At 54.4% G+C, this 16,082-nt stretch overlaps 1 protein-coding gene across 1 annotated transcript in view; it reads left to right on the top strand.

Moving 5' to 3' along the window:
* Positions 1–14,102: 14,102 nt before the first annotated feature.
* The window catches only part of RFLNB (refilin B), a 9,868-nt gene continuing 7,888 nt past the window's right edge, over positions 14,103–16,082 (top strand). The window contains exon 1 of the mRNA XM_023193338.2: positions 14,103–14,467. Coding sequence (XP_023049106.1) covers positions 14,264–14,467 — 204 coding nt within the window. The 5' untranslated portion in view covers positions 14,103–14,263. The remainder of the gene's footprint in view (positions 14,468–16,082) is intronic.

Genomic DNA, 16,082 nt, shown 5'->3' with positions numbered 1-16,082 from the left:
TTTCTTTCTTTCTTTCTTTCTTTCTTTCTTTCTTTCTTTCTTTCTTTCTTTTCTTTCTTTCTTTTTTCTTTCTTTCTTCTTTCTTTTCTTTCTCTCTTTCTCTCTCTCTGTCTCCCCTCTCTCTCCCTCCCTCCCCCTCTCTCTCTCTTTCTTTCTTTCTTTTTCTTGTTTTTGAGACAGAGTCTTATTCTGTTGCCCAGTCTTGTCTCGAACTCTTGGGCTCAAGTGATCCTCCCACCTCGGCCTCCCAAAGTGCAGGGATTACAGGCATGAGCCACCGTGCCTGGCTGAATTCCCCATTTCTAAATGGCTCCACCTTCCTTTCCTAGGGCCTCAGTCTCAACAACTTAGTCACCCCTAACGACTCTCGTTGTCAGCCAGTATGGTTAGTTTATCATAAATTATTTATCATAAACTATTTTTCTTAATGATTATACAGACAACAGTCACAGAAATCAAAAGAAAATCTTGCCCCAACAAATCAAGAATGGAGGTCCCAGGAAGCCCGCACAGGCAGGTCTCGGTGTGCGGAAGCCACTCTCCCTGGGCTGCGGGCTGGGCCTGCTGCACGCCTCTTTCCTTACGTTTCTCAGAAGGAACTAAGGAGCCTGGCTCCAGCGGGTGACTTCTCAAAACCGATAACACTGATGGCTCAGTGGTCTGTGCCGCTATTTACCCTATAATACTGCAATAGCAACACTCATTTTTAAAGTACAATGGGCCGGGTGCGGTGGCTCACACCTCTAATCCCAGCACTTTGGGAGGCCGAGGTGGGAGAATCACGAGGTCGGGAGTTCGAAACCAGCCTGGCCAACATGGTGAAAGCCCACCTCTCCTAAAGATAACAAAAAATTAGCCAAGCATTGTGGCGCACACCTGTAATCCCAGCTGCTCGGGAGGCTGAGGCAGGAGAATTGTTTGAGCCCGGGAGGGGGAGATTGCAGTGAGCCGAGATCGCGCCATTGCACTCCAGCCTGGGCAATAGGGTGAGATTCCATCTCAGGAAAAAAAAAAAAAAAAAAATTAGCCAGTTGTGGTGGCAGGTGCCTGTAATCCCAGCTACTCGGGAGGCTGAGGCAGAAGAATCACTTGAACCCAGGAGGTGGAGGTTTCAGTGAGCTGGGATCGTGCCACTGCACTCAGCCTGTGCACAGCCTGGATGACAGAATGAGACTCTGTAAATAAATAAATAAATAAATAAATCTACATGGAAATATATCAGAAGTCCTACTCTCCTTTGAAGACTTCTCTGTGTCTTTATGTGGGAAAAGGAAGGGGACACTTTGCTAAAAATAATAATAATAATAATAATATGAAGCATATGTTTCTGCAGCTTAACAATACAGTTGCCCCTCAGTATCCACGGGGCATTGGTTCCAGTGCCCCCCACCTGCCAGATAACAAAATCCTGGATGCTCAGGTCCCAGGCCCCAAGTCAGCCCTGTGGAACCCGTGGATACCAAAATTTGGGTCTTGACTTCTCAGCATCCTGAGAATTCTGTATTTTTATTCCAGAGTTGATTGAATCTGTAGCTGCAGAACTGGTGGATGCAGAAGGCTGTACATCTTGGACTTTTCCCTTGCCGTGTATAAATCTACTCACTTTAATGGCTGTGTGGTGTTTTATAGCTCAGCTATGCCATCATTTTTTTTCTCTTTCTTTCCCTCCCTCCCTCCCTCCCTTCCTTCCTTCCTTCCTTCCTTCCTTCCTTCCTTCCTTCCTTCCTTCCTTCCTTCCTTCCTTCCTTCCTTGTTTTTTTCTTTTTTTTGAAGGAGCCTCGCTGTGTCGCCCAGGCTGCTGGAGTGCGGTGGAATGATCTCAGTGGTGTGATTTTGGCTCACTGCAACCTCTGCCTCCCAGGTTCAAGGGATTCTCCTGCCTCAGCCTCTTGAGCAGCCAGGATTACACGTACTCGCCACCATACCTGGCTAATTTATGTATTTTTAGTAGAGACGGGGTTTCACCACGCTGGTCAGGCTGGTCTCAAACTCCCGACCTCAGGTGGTCTGCCCGTCTCGGCCTCCCAGTGTTGGGATGACAGGCGTGAGCCACCGCGCCCAGCTCCATCATTTATGTCATCAGTGCTATGGTTTGAATGTATATGTCCCTCCAAAATTCTTACGTTGAGACTGAATCCCTGACGTGATAGTATTAAGATGCGGGGCCCTTAAGAAATGGTTAAATCATGAAGGAGGGACCTCAAGAACGGGATTATGACCTTACAAAGAGGTACAGGGGAGCTGTGTGATGCCCTGTGACTTTCTGCCTTCTGCCACGTAACAAGCAACATGGCACCATCTTGGAAGCGGAGCAGCCCTCACTGGGCACAGAGTCCATCAGCACCTGATCTTGGACGTCCCGGCCTCCAGAGCTGTAAGGAAGAAGGATCTACTATTTATCAATTAGTCTGTGGCACTTTATTATAGCAGCGTGAACAGACTGAGACAGCCAGTCTTCTAGCAACATAGCGAACAGGCTATGTTTAGTTTTCTGGTATTAGGATAGCGTCATCTCTGAAAATCTTTCTGCAAATGTCTTTGCTTGCGTGTACTCACATTTTTGTAGGACATTATCCTAAAATGGTTACATTTCCACTTAAAATGATTAAGGCCGGGCATGGTGGCTCACACCTATAATCCCAGCACTTTGGAAGACCAAGGCAGGCAGATGACTTGAGCCCAGGAATTTGAGAGTGACCTGGGCAACCCTGTGAAACCCCATCTCTACAAAAAATCATCCGGGTGTGGTGGTGCGCTCCTGCAGTCCCAGCTACTCGGGAGGCTGAGGTGGGAGGATCACTTGAACCCTGGGATGTCAAGGCTGCAGTGACCTGTGATTGTATCGCTGCACTCCAGCCTGGGTGACAGTGAGACCCTGTTTCAGAAAGGAAAACAAATCAGATTAAAGGACGTGTACATTTAAAATGTCGCCAGCTCTTGCCAAAACACCTGCTGCAGTTTGTCTTGCTGCACACCCCCATGGTGGGTGTGTGGTCACCCACCGCACATCCTCACTCACCCTGGGTGGTTTTTCCTGCTTATTGAGATAGAGGATGTAGTTTCATCTTTATCTGTAGAAACCCAGTAAGCACAAGTTCCCCTTTGGTTTTCATTGCACAAGACCAGCTGTGATCCAACTGTGTCTTACAAGACAGTGTTCTTATTCAAGGTCTATTGAGTAAACACTCGTGCCTTTCCTTCTGGTCAGGGGTCCTCCAGGGCATGGTTTGTGCCCTTCCTCCCAGTCAGGGGTTCTCCAGTGTGTGATTTCTTGGTTCGCTCAGGATATCAATGATCATACTTTGTATAGGTAATGAGGTCACATTTTGCTGTTAAGTGGTTTTTCTATTCTTTGCCCCTTTCTGCAGCAGCAGGTGGGACGTCTTCTATGCAGTGCACTCAGGTGCCGACGGTATCGAGATAATTGCTTGAATTCTTTTTTTTTTTTTTTTTTTGAGACGGAGTCTTGCTCTGTCGCCCAGGCTAGAGTGCAGTGGCCGGATCTCAGCTCACCGCAACCTCTGCCTCCTGGGTTCACGCCATTCTCCTGCCTCAGCCTCCCGAGTGGCTGGGACCACAGGCGCCCACCACCTCGCCCGGCTAATTTTTTGTATTTTTAGTAGAGACGGGGTTTCACCGTGTTAGCCAGGAGGGTCTCGATCTCCTGACCTCGTGATCCGCCCGTCTCGGCCTCCCAAAGTGCTGGGATTACAGGCTTGAGCCACCGCGCCCGGCCAATTGCTTGAATTCTTGTGTAGACTTTTGTAATTCTTCAGTAGAGACAAAAATCTTGGAATCCACGCCATCAATGTAAGAATGTTGGAATGCTGTTTTGGTTTGTTTTCTTATTCTAAAAGTCAGCCTTTAAATGTGAAGCACCAAATTCTGAAGGATTTTGCACCCATCCACACTATCACCACAGGGACAGGATATCTGGACATGAATATTTGTTTCCACCGAAAAAGACAGAAAGTGGACTTTGCCCAGCAGGTGAGACAAGAAAAGCCAGAGAGGCTTAAAGGCTTGTAGGTCCCTCAGAAGAAAGCCGGAGCCCCAGCACTCGGGGCCGACCCTAGTAGGAGAGAAACCCCCATCAGCTTGAGAGGATCCTAATCTAGAAGCCACTGCCTGGGTTCCAGCAATTCCCCTGCAAGGCTGAAGCCCCCATAAAGAAGTTCTATGTTCAATAAAGCGCCAGGAGACAGAGACTGAGGACCTGAGGGTGCTGTTCAGCCAGAGAGGCCTAAGGGGGAGGCCTCTTTGTACCACAGAGTCCCTCCTACCCCATCATGGGCAGGTAATGGCAGCTAAGAGCTCCCAAGCTCCCAGTAGTGAAAGGACCAGCACATTGGCTGAGACCTGGATTTGGGACAAACAGAATGCAAAACAGGCGGCTCATGGACACCAAAGCAGAGAGTAGCACTGGGTGTGGTGGCTCCCACCTGTAATCCCAGCACTGTGGGAGGCCGAGGTGGGCAGATCACCTGAGGTCAGGAGTTCAAGACCAGCCCAGACAGCCTGGCCAAACCCCATCTCTACTAAAAATACAAAAATTAGCTGGGTGTGGTGGTGCACGCCTGTAGTCCCAGTACTCAGGAGGTTGAGGCAGGAGAATCACTTGAACCTGGGAGGCAGAGATTACAGTGAGCTGAGATCGCACCACTGCACTCCAGTCTGGGTGAGAGAGCAAGACTCTAAATTAAATTAAATTAAATTAAATTAAATTAAATTAAATTGCTGATAATGGCCGGGCAAGGTGGCTCACGGCTGTAATCCCAGAACTTTGGGAGGCTGAGGTGAGTGGATCACTTGAGGTCAGCAGTTCGAGACCAGCCTGGTCAACATGGTGAAACCACGTCTCTGCTAAAAATACAAAAATTAGAAGGCCGGGCGCGGTGGCTCAAGCCTGTAATCCCAGCAGTTTGGGAGGCCGAGACGGGCGGATCACGAGGTCAGGAGATCGAGACCATCCTGGCTAACACGGTGAAACCCCGTCTCTACTAAAAAATACAAAAAAAATCTAGCCGGGCGTGGTGGCGGGCGCCTGTAGTCCCAGCTACTCGGGAGGCTGAGGCAGGAGAATGGCGTCAACCCGGGAGGCGGAGCTTGCAGTGAGCTGAGATCTGGCCACTGCACTCCAGCCTGGGCAACAGAGCAGGACTCCGTCTCAAAAAAAAAAAAAAAAAAAAAAAAGAATACAAAAATTAGATGGGTGTGGTGGCAGGTGCCTGTAGTCGAACACTTGGACCTGGGAGGCGGAGGTTGCAGTGAGCTGAGATTGTGCCTATGCACTCCAGCCTGGGCCACAGATACTCTGTCTTAAAGAAAAAAAGCAGAGAGTGGCACTCAATGGCCGAGCAGAACAAGTTACGCATCCGTAGAGGCCAGGGAGATGGGAAGATGAGCACAGGCCAGGTGCTCACCACCAGCCTCCCAGCCTTGCTGTCAGGATGCCAGACAAGACTCCCAGGTGCCACCACCTTGGCCCAGCACCCCTCCCTTCTCTGCCTTGCCTCGCCTCTCCTTTCCTCTCCTCTCCCTTTCCCTCCCTCCATTCCTCCCTTCTTCCCTTCCTTCCTTCATCTCCCTCTCTCTCTGTCTCTCTCTCTCTTTCTTTCAATGGAGTCTCGTTCTGTCACCCAGGCTGGAGTGCAGTGGTGTGATCTTGGCTCACTGCAGCCTCTGCCTCCCAGGCTCCAGCCATTCTCCCACCTCAGCCTCTCAAGCAGCTGGGACTACAGGCACAAACCACCACACTGGGCTAGTTTTTGTATTTTTTGTAGAGATGGCATTTCACCGTGTTGCCCAGACTGATCTCTCCTGAGCTCAAGCAGTCCTCCTGCCTCAGCCTCCTGAGTAGCTGGGATTACAGGCATGCACCACCACGCCCAGCTAAGTTTTGTATTTTTAGTAGAGACGGGGTTTCACCATGTTGGCTACTAGGCTGGTCTTGAACTCCTGACCTCAAGTGACGCATCTGCCTTGGCCTCCCAAAGTGCTGGGATTACAGGTGTGAGCCACCGCACCCGGCCCTCAAAGGGGTGTTTTTAAAACTTGATGTTTGTGTCTTGGTCTAGCCCTGCAGGGTTCAAGTTTTTTTTTTTTTTTTTTTTTTTTTTTTTTTTTTTTTTTTTTAGACGGAGTCTTGCTGTGTCGCCCAGGCTGGAGTGCAGTGGCCGGATCTCAGCTCACTGCAAGGTCCGCCTCCCGGGTTCACACCATTCTCCTGCCTCAGCCTCCCGAGTAGCTGGGACTACAGGCGCCCGCCACCTCGCCCGGCTAGTTTTTTGTATTTTTTTTTGGTAGAGACGGGGTTTCACCGTGTTAGCCAGGATGGTCTCGATCTCCTGACCTCGTGATCCGCCCGTCTTGGCCTCCCAAAGCGCTGGGATTACAGGCGTGAGCCACTGCACCCAGCCCTAGGGTTCAAGTTTGAACCCTACGGGAAGGCAGACATAAAGGAAGCCACGGGGCTTCAGGACCATCCTACCCCTGTAACCAGGAGGGCTGAGAGGCACTTTGCAGCAGAACAACCACAGCCTAGTGCCTGCGAGCTACAGGGGCCCTTTGCTACCACCAGCATTGGCAGCAGTGCCCAGGGCTTTGGGCGGTTCCTGGCAAGGGGCAAGGAGCAAAGGGCAAGGGGACCCTACCCGTGTGCCAGTGCTGCCACCTCTGTCAAGCGGCTGCAGGGCCTGATGGTGCTCGCAGCAGGGGCACCCTATTGGAGGACCGTGGTGGTTCACTGTCACACACCTTAGAAGAACCAGAGGCCAGGACAGTGAGGGCTAGAAAAAGAAAATTAATAGCAGGCATTCCATGTGTGTGACCAGGTTTATTTATGAGCTTATGAAAGACACCTTTGGGGATTCCCAGACGTACTTGTCAGTGGTTGGAGATGGGGGTGGAAGTCCTACAAGGGAGGGGGGAGGGGGAAACCACACAGCCCCAGTCGGCGCCAGGCAGATGTGGCCTGGGAAGAGATAAGACCCTCCCTCACCCCAAGTTCTCCCCCCTCTGGCTCATTCTCAGTAAAGACCCAAAACTGAAACACATTTCTTCAAAGCATGTAAATGTCTCCAGCAAGTATCATGCTGCGAACCACAGCTGCCTCCAGCCTGCACGTATTCTGCTCTGAACTGGGGTAGGAGAGGGATGCACGAAGCCACCGCGGGTCCTGGGAATGACACAACTGGTCACCTGTCATTGTGTGGAGCAAACAGGCTGCCTCCAAGGGCCCTCGCTCTCCGTCCCTTCCCGGCAGCCCCCGCATACTCAAATCCTCAAGGCGTCCTAGAGTACTGTGGAGACCTTTGAGCCTGCCTTTGGCGTGTGGCCACACAGACCAGACATTTGATCCCCTGAGATAATGACAGCACGCCCTTCTAGCAATTCAGCCTAAGAGCCAAGGGTCTTCAATTGCTCAACCAAGGGCTATTTTTCTGGCCTGCAAGTCCTCGTCCAGTGCGAATATGCAGAACAGAGCCAGAAGTGCAAGTGTATTGATGCAGCTCCAAGGAGGCCATGTGCCCCAGCTCTTTGCAAAATCCCATCTGGATTTATTTTGCAGAAGACAAGGAAGGTCCTTTTCTGTGTAACTAGGGAGCATTAGGAAGAATCAGCTCTTAGCTTACAAAGAGGCCTCCAGAGTGGAGCCATGTTTGACGGGCATCAGGGGACTCCCCACACCGGGCACACTGGACTGACAGATGCCAGCTGCACTTGCTGTCTGGGTTTGTGTCATCATTTGGGCCTGGCCAGACCCCACGTCTCCAACCAAACTTCTGATGGTCTCCCAACTGAGAGATCAGAAAAAAAAAAAAAAAAGCCAACCAGGCATGGTGGCTCACACCTATAATCCCAGCACTTTAGGAGGCCAAGGCAGGTAGATCACCTGAGGTCAGGAGTTCGAGATCAGCCTGGCTGATCTCAACATGGTGAAACCCCATCTCTACTAAAAATACAAAAATTAACCGGGCGTGGTGGCAGGCTCCTGTAATCCCAGCTACTCGGGAGGTTGAGGCAGGAGAATCACTTGAACCCGGGAGGTGGAGGTTGCAGTGAGCCAAGATCACGCCACTGCACTGCAGCCTAAGCAACAAGAGCAAAACGCTGTCTCAACAACAACAACAACAAAAAACCCCAAACAAACAAACAACAAAACAAGCCAGCCTGTTCCTTCAGACCTAAGAGTCCTGAAAACGAGAAGTTTGGTAGCCCTGTGCCTCTATCTGGTTCAGGCCATCTTTGCGAGTCCCAGGGGCTCAGGGTTATTAATTGACCTCATCAACATGTGTGCGTACACTCATATGGGCTGTGCTGTGTCAGGTTTGTGTTTTTAATTCAATTTGCTTCTTTACTGAATATGACAGACCCCTTTCAATATTCTTTGAAAACTATCACCTTAATCTAAAATAAGGAGCAAAATAACTTTTTGTTAAAAACGTTTTTAGGACAGGGTCTTGCTCCACCACCCAGAAGTGCAATGGCGTGATCATAGCTCATTGCAGCCTTGACCTGGGCTCAAGTGATTCCCCCACCTCACCGGCCTGAGAATCTGAGCTCACCCTCCTGAGACTCTGAGCTCATCCTCCTGAGAATCTGAGACTCTACAGATACATGCCACCATGCCAGGCTAATTTTAACAAAAATTTTGTAGATGGCCGGACGCGGTGCTCACACCTGTAATCCTGGCACTTTGGGAGGCTGAGGCGGGAGGATGGCTTGACCCCAGGAGTTCAAGACCAGCCTGGGCAAGATGGTAAGACCCTGTCTCTACAAAGAGAGAAATAAATGTTAAAAAAATTATAAATTATGAAAATAGAGCAATAAAAATATAAACATAAATTATAAAAGTAGAGCTTTACAGCTGGGTGGGTGGGGGGTGAACTCCAGTGGTCCCAGCAACTCAGGAGGCAGAAGTGCGAGGCTTGCTTGAGCCCAGGAGTTCAAGGCTGCAATGAGCTATGATTGTGCCACTGCACTCCAGCCTGTGTGACAGAGAGAGACTCTGTCTCTATTTAAAAAAAAAAAAAGTGTAGAGATGGGGACTCACTGTGTTGCCCAGGCTGGTCTCAAACTCCTGAGATGAAACAATCTCCGCCCCTCGACTTCCCAAAGTGCTGAGATGACAGGTCTAAGCCACCATGCCTGGCGGTAAAGTTCTATTTTTCAAAAAGCATTTGGGTTGACGCGTGCATATCAAGGAAAGAGAAGACCTGGCTCAACAGCAGACAAATCCACACATCATGAGCCACAGAACAACCCAAGACCTGGGGACTGGGAGCGGGAAAGTGTAGGGCAGAGGGCAGCAGCCAGCATGCAGGGCCCAGGGTGTGTTTAATTCACTGTCTGGCGGGGCTTACTGACGACAAGCTGTTCCAAAAGAGTACACAGCAGCGGTGTGGGGGTTCTGCCCTCTTCCTGTTTGACTTCACTCCCATTCGGGCAGTGGCTTAATTTAGTGCAGAAAAAAACAAAAATGCAGGACTGGCATTCATGGTGAGGCAGCTTTTGTTTCTCAGACCCTGCCGGGAGAGGCCTCGGGCCAGAAGCCAAGTCCTCTGAGGACACTGCATCTCCGTGACCCAGGCGGAGGGCTGATGTCCCCGCTCTGGAAGGACAGCTTTGAGAAGAGACCTGTCTTGCACAAGCCCCTGGTCTCCTGGGGCCTGTTCGTTTTGTCTGACTTGCCCCTGATTTCTGATTTCTAGGTATATCCCAGCTGTTATTCAAAAGCAGGCCTGTCTTCAGAGCTGGTAAAGGTAGAATGGGCTGCCTTTCCCAGGATTTGATTTGAGTTTCTTTAAGCAATGTCCTTTGGAAAACATCTAGATAAGACGCAGGATGATGATGGGCCCAGCAGCAAGGCCCTTCCGAAAATCCAAAGCAGATTAGTCGTGTGGACTCACTGCTCAGGACTATGGAAGCACTCCTTACTTCCAGGGGCTGAGCCACATGGCTCTTTTTTTTTTTTTTTTTTTTTTTTGGTCGGGGGTCTGGCTCTGTCTCCCAGGCTGGAGTGCGGTGGCCGGATCTCAGCTCACTGCAAGCTCCGCCTTCCAGGTTTACACCATTCTCCTGCCTCCGCCCCTCAAGTAGCTGGGACTACAGGCGCCCGCCTCGTCGCCCGGCTAGTTTTTTGTATTCTTTAGTAGAGACGGGGTTTCACCGTATTAGCCAGGATGGTCTCGATCTCCTGACCTTCTGATCCGCCCGTCTCGGCCTCCCAAAGTGCTAGGATTACAGGCTTGAGCCACCGCGCCCGGCCCACATGGCTCTTATGTAAGGACAAAGAAAATCGCCTTCTCTCTCTCACCTAGAAGGACTCTCAGGCAGGTTGGAATTCGAGGAGTTCAAGAAGATGCCTCGGCCAGGCCACAGGTGCTCTCTGGGTTCCCCTCATGTCGCTTCCAGTTGGCTTAGGCTTCTCTTTGAGTTCTTTAAAGACAGGGGCGCGACCTCGGCTCACTGCAACCTCCATCTTCCAGGTTCAAGCGACTTTCCTGCCTCAGCCTCCTGAGTAGCTGGGATTACAGGCGCCCGCCACTACGCCTGGCTAATTTTTAGTAGAGACAGGGTTTCACCACGTTGGCCAGGCCGGTCTCGAACTCCGGACCTCAGGTGATACACCTGCCTCAGCCTCCCAAAGTGCTGGGCTGACAGGCATGAGCCACCGGGCCCGGTCCCCTCCTCAGCGTATTTTGATTGGCTGAACAGAACTCTGGGAGCCATGGGGGGTGTCAGTGTTTGGTGCAGCTTATTGGTGGGGTGGGGTGGAGGCTGAACGGTTTGGGGGAATCTGCATATGGGACCCTGGTCTCCACCTCAGCTTCTCCATCAGTGTCAGTCCTGGGGCTGGATTCTCTCCAAGCCCCTCTGATTTCTTCTGTGTGTCAGTGCTGAGCATATCTGTAAAGAAGGAAGGCTGGGTGCGGTGGCTCACTACTGTAATCCCAACACTTTGGGAGGCAAAGGGGGGAGGGGGTAGATCGCTTGAGGTCCGGAGTTCGAGACCAGCCTGACAAACATGGCAAAACCTTGTCTCTACAAAAAATACAAAATAGCCAGGTGTGGTGGTACACGCCTGTAGTCCCAGCTACTGGGGAGGTTGAGGAAGAAGAATCGCTTGAACCCAGGAGTTCAACCCAGATTTAAGGAGGCGGAGGTTGCAGTGAGCCGAGATCACACCACTGCACTCCAGTCTGGGTGACAGAGTGTGACTCTGTCTTAAAAAAATAAATAAAAAAAAAAAGTCAGGGTGCAGTGGCTCACACCTGTAATCCCAGCACTTTGGGAGGCCGAGGCGGGTGGATCACGAGGTCAGGAAATCAAGACTATCCTGGCTAAGACAGTGAAACCCCGTCTCTACTAAAAATACAAACAAAACAAAACAAAACAAAACAAAACAAAACAAAACAAAACTTAGCCGGGCGAGGTGGCGGGCACCTGTAATCCTAGCTACTCGGGAGGCTGAGGCAGGAGAATGGCGTGAACCCGGGAGGCGGGGCTTGCAGTGAGCCGAGATCGCGCCACTGCACTCCAGCCTGGGCGACAGAACAAGAGTCCGTCTCAGAAAAAAAAGGAGGACACGCTAGGTGACAGGAACCTCTCCTCAGTGCCAGGGTAGCACCTTGGCAAGTCCTTTTAGTAGATCTGGCTTCCTGAACCCAGAGGACAACCTCAGGACCGCAGTCTTCCCGGACACGTTTCCCAATCTCACCAGGTTTTCATGCTTGGCTGGCAAATTCCCTCCAGTGAGTCCAGGCCTCCCACTACCAACAAACCATCTTTCTACAACCCCAGAAAGCACTGAGATTCCTCCTCCGATGCCACGTGGCTGTGCAGATGGTGGGATCCAAAGGGGTAGGAGGTACAGCTGCGTCCTTGCGTCAGAGGCCTGTGAACCGGAGTGACTCCATCTTGAAAAGGAGCTGGGTAAAATGAGGCTGAGACCTACTGGGCTGCCTTCCAGACGGTTCAGGCATTCTAAGTCACAGGATGAGACAGGAGGTCGGCACAAGATGCAGGTCATAAAGACCTTGCTGATAAAACAGTCCGCAGTGAAGAAACCGGCCGAAACCCACCAAAACCAAGATGGCCAGGAGAGTGGCGTCTGGTCGTCCTCACTGCTACACTCCCACCAGCTCCGGGAGAGTTTACAAATGCCATGGCAACGTCAGGAAGTTACCCTATATGGTCTAAAAACGGGAGGCATGAATAGCCCACCCCTTATTTAGCACATCCTCAAGAAATAACCATAAAAATGGGCAACCGGCCGCCCTCGGGGTTGCTCTGAGGAGTAGCCATTCTTTTGTTCCTTTACTTTCCTAATAAACTTGCTTTCACTGTATGGACTCACCCTGAATTCTTTCTTTCTTTCTTTCTTTTTTTTTTTTTTTTTTTGAGACAGAGTCTCGCTCTGTCGCCCAGGCTGGAGTGCAGTGGCCGGATCTCAGCTCACTGCAAGCTCCGCCTCCCGGGTTCACGCCATTTTCCTGCCTCAGCCTCCCGAGTAGCTGGGACTACAGGCGCCCGCCACCACGCCCGGCTAGTTTTTCATATTTTTTAGTAGAGACGGGGTTTCACCGGGTTACCAGGATGGTCTCGATCTCCTGACCTCGTGATCCGCCCATCTCGGTCTCCCAAAGTGCTGGGATTACAGGCTTGAGCCACCGCGCCCGGCCCTGAATTCTTTCTTGCGCGGGATCCAAGAATGCTCTCTGGGGGTCTGGATCACGACCCCTTCCTGGTAACACTCGCACTGCCCATTTGGCCAGGACTGTGCACTGTGGATTTTGTAATTTATTCCCGCAGACCCTGAATGAATGAACCACCTCCCAGCACACAGGTGTGTGCCAGGATTTATCTTCTGTGGAGGGATGATGCTGGCTTTCTGTTCGCTGCAAGCTGTCTCGGATCAGCTGTGTGACTTAGGGCAAGTGAAATCCCTCTCTGTTTCCTTACATGAAAGTGACAGGTAAGGGACGTAAGTGGCGGGAACTTGGCCAGCGGGTCTCTAAGATCTACCTGCTCTGAGTTTCTGAGTTTAACAGGTCTGTCCCAAGCAGGACAAATATCCTTCATCTTTGCAAGGATGTGGACTGGGCTGCCACTGTCTCAGCTAGGGACGTGCAGGGTGTGACTGCTCTTCTGAGCTGTCCTGTAGGTCTGGGTGAGGTTCCAGCTCCAGGCCCTCGGCTGAACACCCACCCATCAGAACCCCCAGGGAGGGCTGCTGGTGGAGCGGGGACTCCCCGCACTTTCTGCTGACTTCGAGACCTGTGAGAAAAGGTACTGGATTTGGGAACAGCCCAGTCCTACACCCCGCAGCTACGGAGACGGGTTCCCTCTCAGGATAAGGCTTCCTTGTCAAACCGAAGGGCTGGGGAGAAGCGCTGTCTGTTTTTCAGAAGGGATTCTCCCGGGGGTGGGGCGGGCAGCGCGGTTAGCCCCTATGAGGGAAAAGCTCTGGTCCCCACTGGGCGGCCGGCGGCCCTGGAGGCAGCCCGCGGTCAACCTGCTGAGCTTGTCCACGAGCCTGCGCCCGCCGCAGGTCTCTGCCCTGCGTGTCCTGTGTGGCCACAGCCTGTCCAGCCGAGCACCGGGGCGACCCGCGCCTGCCGAGCCCCTGAGGACAAGCCTTTCCTCCGGGACTGGCAGGAGCGCCAGAGCCCGCCTTCCTGGGCCAACCGGCGGCTGCGGCCATACGAAGCGCATTAACTATTAATAATTTCCAGTTGTTTGCTCGCTGGCTTCGCCCGGTTCCCCAGGCCTCTGCGGGATGGGATCCTGCTCCGTCTGGCTTCCCCGACCGCCAGGTCGGAAGCTGTTAGCGCCTCCCGGGTCCCGCTGGGACAGGGCGAGGGGTCAATGCGCCCCCAGAGCCCCGGCGCGAGTGGGTCCCCGCGTCCACCTGTAGCGCGCCCGGGGCCAGACCGGGCTGGGGCGTTTCGCGCTCCGCATCCCCATTGCGCGGGGATCGGCCTCTGGGGGCGGGGCCGGGAGTCGAGGGCGGGGCCGGAGGCGGGGCGGGGCCGGGGGGGGGGGCGGGGGGGGGCCTGCCGGGCGGGGGCGGGGAAGGGGGCGGGGCCGGAGGCGGGGCGGGGCCTAAGCCGGGGCCGGCAGCCGCGAGACCCCGGAGGCGCGCGGGCGGCGGGGCAGGGAGGGCGGCCGGGAGGGCAGCGGCCCCGGCCCGCGTCTGCGCCCCTCGCTGTCCCGCGACCCCGGCGCCGGTGCCTGGGGGCCCCCCTTGCATGCCGCCATGGTGGGCCGGCTGAGCCTGCAGGATGTGCCCGAGCTCGTGGACGCGAAGAAGAAGGGCGACGGCGCCCTGGACAGCCCGGACTCGGGGCTGCCCCCCAGCCCCAGCCCCAGCCACTGGGGGCTCGCGGCGGCCGGGGGCGGCGGAGGCGGCGGGGAGCGCGCGCCGGCACCGGGGGACGTGGCGGCGACCCCCGCGGCTCAGGTGAGTGGCCCCGCGCGGGCTCCTTCCCTCCGAGCGCAGCGGTTCCCGCGCGGGACCCCCAGCGGCTCCGGCCCCCGGGCGCGCGTTGTCGGGACGGGGCGGCCATCGCCGGGAGCCCGGGGCGGGAGCGCCGCGAGCCTGGCCAGCTGGAGCCGGTGGCTGGAAAATTGTCATCGCCTGGGAGGCGCGGGAGCCCCGGGAGCGGCGAGCCGCCGTCTCCTCCCTTCGGGGTGGCGGCCCCCGGGGCTGCCAGGCTGCGGCTCGGCCACATTCCTGCCTTCGCCGGGCGGGGGGCGCCTGGAGGGAACCCCGGCCCCCCCGGACTCCGGCCCGACACCCCGCGGCTTTGGGCTCCCACGGGGCTGCTCGCCTCCTCCCAGCCGGGCCCGGGAGCGGGTGTGCCCCGCGCTCCGCATCCCAGAGCAAAGGGGCCAGAGCCTTCCCGACCTTTAGGGAAGGTCCCTGCCCAGCCCCGAACACCGGGAACCCGGGTCCCGCACATAACGGGTGGGAGGCCTTTAGGTGGGTGGAAACTTTTACAGAGTAATCCGTTTACTTTAAAATGTTCATTTAAAGAAAAAAACTCCACCTAATCTTTTGCCTTGGGAGTCGCTCAGATGTTGGTGTTTGCTGCCTTTACTTAGAAGTCTGCGGAAGCCACATCCTGCCCGCAGTCTCAGAAAAGCTGGAAGTGGGGCTGCAGCGCGGCCCTGCCCCCCCCCGGGGATGGGGACATCCAGCCCCCTCCCCCGGGTGAAGTCGGCGGCGGCCGCTGCTGTCCCTAGGGTGGTCTCGCCCCTCCCACCCTGTCTCCCCGTGGGCATCAGGGCAGTTTCCTCACTGCCATCCCAAGGCGGGGCTGCTTCAACTTGGCCTTCAGTGTCCTCCCCTCTGGCCCCATCTGGCCTTGTCGTCCACCTGCCCTGGCCGCAGGCCGGACACACACACCACACCAGCGTTTCTGCTGCCGCCCTGCACCCGCATGCCCAGGGCCTCTTACCTCTCCCAGGAGGTGTCCTGCTGGCCCCTCAACACCCAGCTCACGTCACCTCCTCTAGGAGGCCTTCTTGATGCTTCCCAGGGGCCAGAGCCCACAGCTACATCCCCATTCCAGCGGCCCTTCATTCATGTGTCTGTTATAACCTCTGCTGCCCCACATCACCCCAGCCTCAGCTTGGAGCAAGGGCCCTGCTCAGGGAGGGAGGGTCTGTCGGGTGGGCGGGGATGGAAGAGCAGAGAAGGCACAGAACCGAGTGCTCCTGTAGATGCCTGGAAGAAGGCAGTGGGGGGTTCAGAGATCACCAACCTTCTCATGGGGACACCTGGGAGGTGCCCCCTTCTGTTGGGTAGGGTCTGGCAGCCAGAGAACTGGGGGCAGAGCAGGGCCCACTGTCGCTATTTTGCGGCTGTTTGCAGAAGTCAGTGCCCACACCTTATGTACCCTACCCCCCTGCCCCCACCAACACACACACAGACACAGTTCACTGACCTTGGCTCCCACCCACCCCCGCTCCTCTAGCCTGGCCTTGCTAAACCTCCACCCAGGTCCAGGACCTGGACCCTCAGGGCCCTCTGTGTCTCCATCCTGGCCTTGCTAAGCCTCCACCCAGGTCCA

This window comes from Piliocolobus tephrosceles, chromosome 16, assembly GCF_002776525.5.
Source record: "Piliocolobus tephrosceles isolate RC106 chromosome 16, ASM277652v3, whole genome shotgun sequence".
NCBI lineage: Eukaryota > Metazoa > Chordata > Mammalia > Primates > Cercopithecidae > Piliocolobus > Piliocolobus tephrosceles.
The sequence above is the reverse complement of the archived record's forward strand: the minus strand, read 5'-3'. Positions and strand labels throughout refer to the sequence as shown.